Source organism: Zingiber officinale, chromosome 1B (assembly GCF_018446385.1).
Source record: "Zingiber officinale cultivar Zhangliang chromosome 1B, Zo_v1.1, whole genome shotgun sequence".
Lineage (NCBI taxonomy): Eukaryota > Viridiplantae > Streptophyta > Magnoliopsida > Zingiberales > Zingiberaceae > Zingiber > Zingiber officinale.
The window spans coordinates 156,766,484-156,768,967 of NC_055986.1; the positions used below are offsets into that span (position 1 = coordinate 156,766,484).

At 37.1% G+C, this 2,484-nt stretch overlaps 1 protein-coding gene across 1 annotated transcript; it reads right to left on the minus strand.

Moving 5' to 3' along the window:
- LOC122012577 (peroxidase 5-like) lies at positions 1 to 1,491 on the minus strand. The gene is made up of 4 exons (XM_042569201.1): positions 1,223 to 1,491; positions 944 to 1,138; positions 696 to 858; positions 1 to 557 (listed from the first exon to the last, which is right to left on the minus strand). The coding sequence occupies exons 1-4, from the start codon at positions 1,439 to 1,441 to the stop codon at positions 148 to 150; spliced, it is 987 nt and encodes a 328-aa protein (XP_042425135.1). The 5' UTR covers positions 1,442 to 1,491; the 3' UTR covers positions 1 to 147.
- Between the last annotated feature and the right edge of the window lie 993 nt (positions 1,492 to 2,484).

Here is a 2,484-nt window from a genome sequence, read left to right on the forward strand (position 1 = left end):
TTGGCAATAGCAATCTTATTCATCATTAAATTAAAATAAAATAAAACATACAGTTACAATCAAACAAGTGAAAGCACAAATAACATTCATTATTCTTCATGACCATACTTTATAAGGTATGTTTGTATCAAATGAAGTATAAGATCATCAAGAGTAGTTGATAACTCTGCAATTGGCTCGTACGGTTCCTTGTTTCCCCGTGAGCACACCAATCTTGCCCATCTTCACCATGGATGTGGCAAACGCCTTCTTAAACAAGTTGGGGTTTTTTGCATATTGATACACCTTGTTAGAAGTTGCATATGTTGACATCAAAGTCTGATCTGAGGTGAAGAGACCGCGGTGCGTTGTGACAGCCTTATAGAAGCCAGAGTCAAAGGTGAGGGAACTTTGTGGGTCCATATCCACTTCATTGACCGTGTTCCCTGGAGGGCATTCACGCTTCAACTTTTTAGCATATACGTAATCCAAACTTGGATCACCTTTTAGAGTTCCACTATAGTTGTAAAGTCTGTCTGCAAAAGAAGGACAGTGTGCGACCCCAATGGTGTGCGCTCCTGTGTAAATTGAACAACATAAAATGTCGTTAGAACTTTTGTATCAAAAAGGCCACCATATATATATATATATATATATATATATATATGGTGATTAATTAGCATCATATAAAAATCATTCTTCTTATCAATAATTACCTGAGAGAGTAACTAGGTCATCTCGGTTAAGACCTTTGCGAGCAAACATGGCAGTGAGTTGAGTGAGGTTGAATGTTGGAGGAGGGAGATCCACCGTTTCATTTATTAATGACTTTCTTCCATCTTTTCTACCTGATGGCACGCTGTAGTACTTTCCTCCATACTGCATTCATGAATTTCCATTTTCATAGTCAAAACAATTTCATTAAATAATGAATAAACATACTAAAAATTTTGGATTTGATTACATGCACAACACTGTCTCTAGCCGCGAAGGCAATGATATCAGCGCAAGAGACTGTTCTTTTGCAGGTAGATTCCAAACGTTTTTTGATAGTATCGATCACATCAAATACTTCATCCTCAAAGGTTTCGTTCGGTGGTGATTCTTTCTCTGCAATGTTGCCCTTTGTCGAGTCAACTAGAATCGAAGCTTCGCAACCCTATAATGCAATATTATTGTCAATTGATGTAAAAAATAACAGATTAATGATATTAAGTATATTCATGCATATATGTATACTAACTCGAACAAAGCAGTCATGAAAGTGCAACCGAACGAGATCAGCGCCAATGCCAGGGCTGGCCTTAAAAGCCTTGTCGAGCTCCGTCTTCACAATATCCTCAGCTTTAGGGCAACTATCCGAGTAGAACCCTACTTTGATCTCAGAAGCTGAGCCTGCTATGCTCATGCACAAGACAACAGCCAAAGAAAGCCACATTGAGCCTCCTCTTCCTAAAGCCATCTCCTACAAACTCTCTCTCAGTGATCCAATGTCGATCTCGTGTTGTTGATGTTGTTGTTGTTGTTGTTGTGAAGGCCTTCCCCCATCCCTATTTATAGTCACCAATTTAATCAACTATTAATCCCATTACTCCACCAACTCCCATATCGTTGCTTATGGCTTCCACGCCCACTTGAAATTAAGCACAACCCTTTTTTTTTAATTTTGTTGTTGTTGTTGTAGTATTATTTCATTATTGACTTTCATCATTGAAGGAATGCTATTAGCGTGCAAGCCTGTATCCATTGAAATGGTGTTTTATGCAAAGCTGGAACATTTATATTCCTGATTATTTATTCATCATCTGCTACTTGAGTACTTGGCGCCCACCGGCAAATGCATTTAAATTTTAATGCAGAGTTGACATTCTGGCATATGGGAACTGGTCAACTTCTTTGTTGCAAAAAAGAAAATATAAAGAAGGAAAAATTTATGTTAACATGATAAAACAGCCCAACTACATGTTTCATAATTAATAGTTAAAAAAATGCCTTTGGACTGAATTCCCATGTGATGTGGTATGATGAATTGCAAATTTAATTGGTTGATTTGGAATGGTATTAGCTTCATACAATGTTCCTAGCATTGTGCCCATATACGGGCATTATAATTTCTTTGAAGAATCATTTTCGAACTATCGGATCAAAATATTAGTAATTGATACCATTGATTTACAAACTATGCATTCAAAATTTGATTTGCACGTAATTCCCTCAATTTGACAGCCTGAAAAGGTTTCACATGAGTTTCTTCATGCATGTAAATTTCTTTTATCTAAATGTCGGTCCTAATAAATTTATCTATTCGTCAAATATTCATATTGATGTATATTGATGTAGGATGAAAAATCGGCTCCACGTGGCATGTCCCAAGTTTATCAACTCAAACTTGGAGTAGGATAAAACTCAAGATAGAATAAAAGAGGGCCAACCTGAATGTGGTCTAAGATAGATTAGTTAGTCAGGTCAAGTCAAGTCAACTTGGCCAAAGGACACACCCGCGCG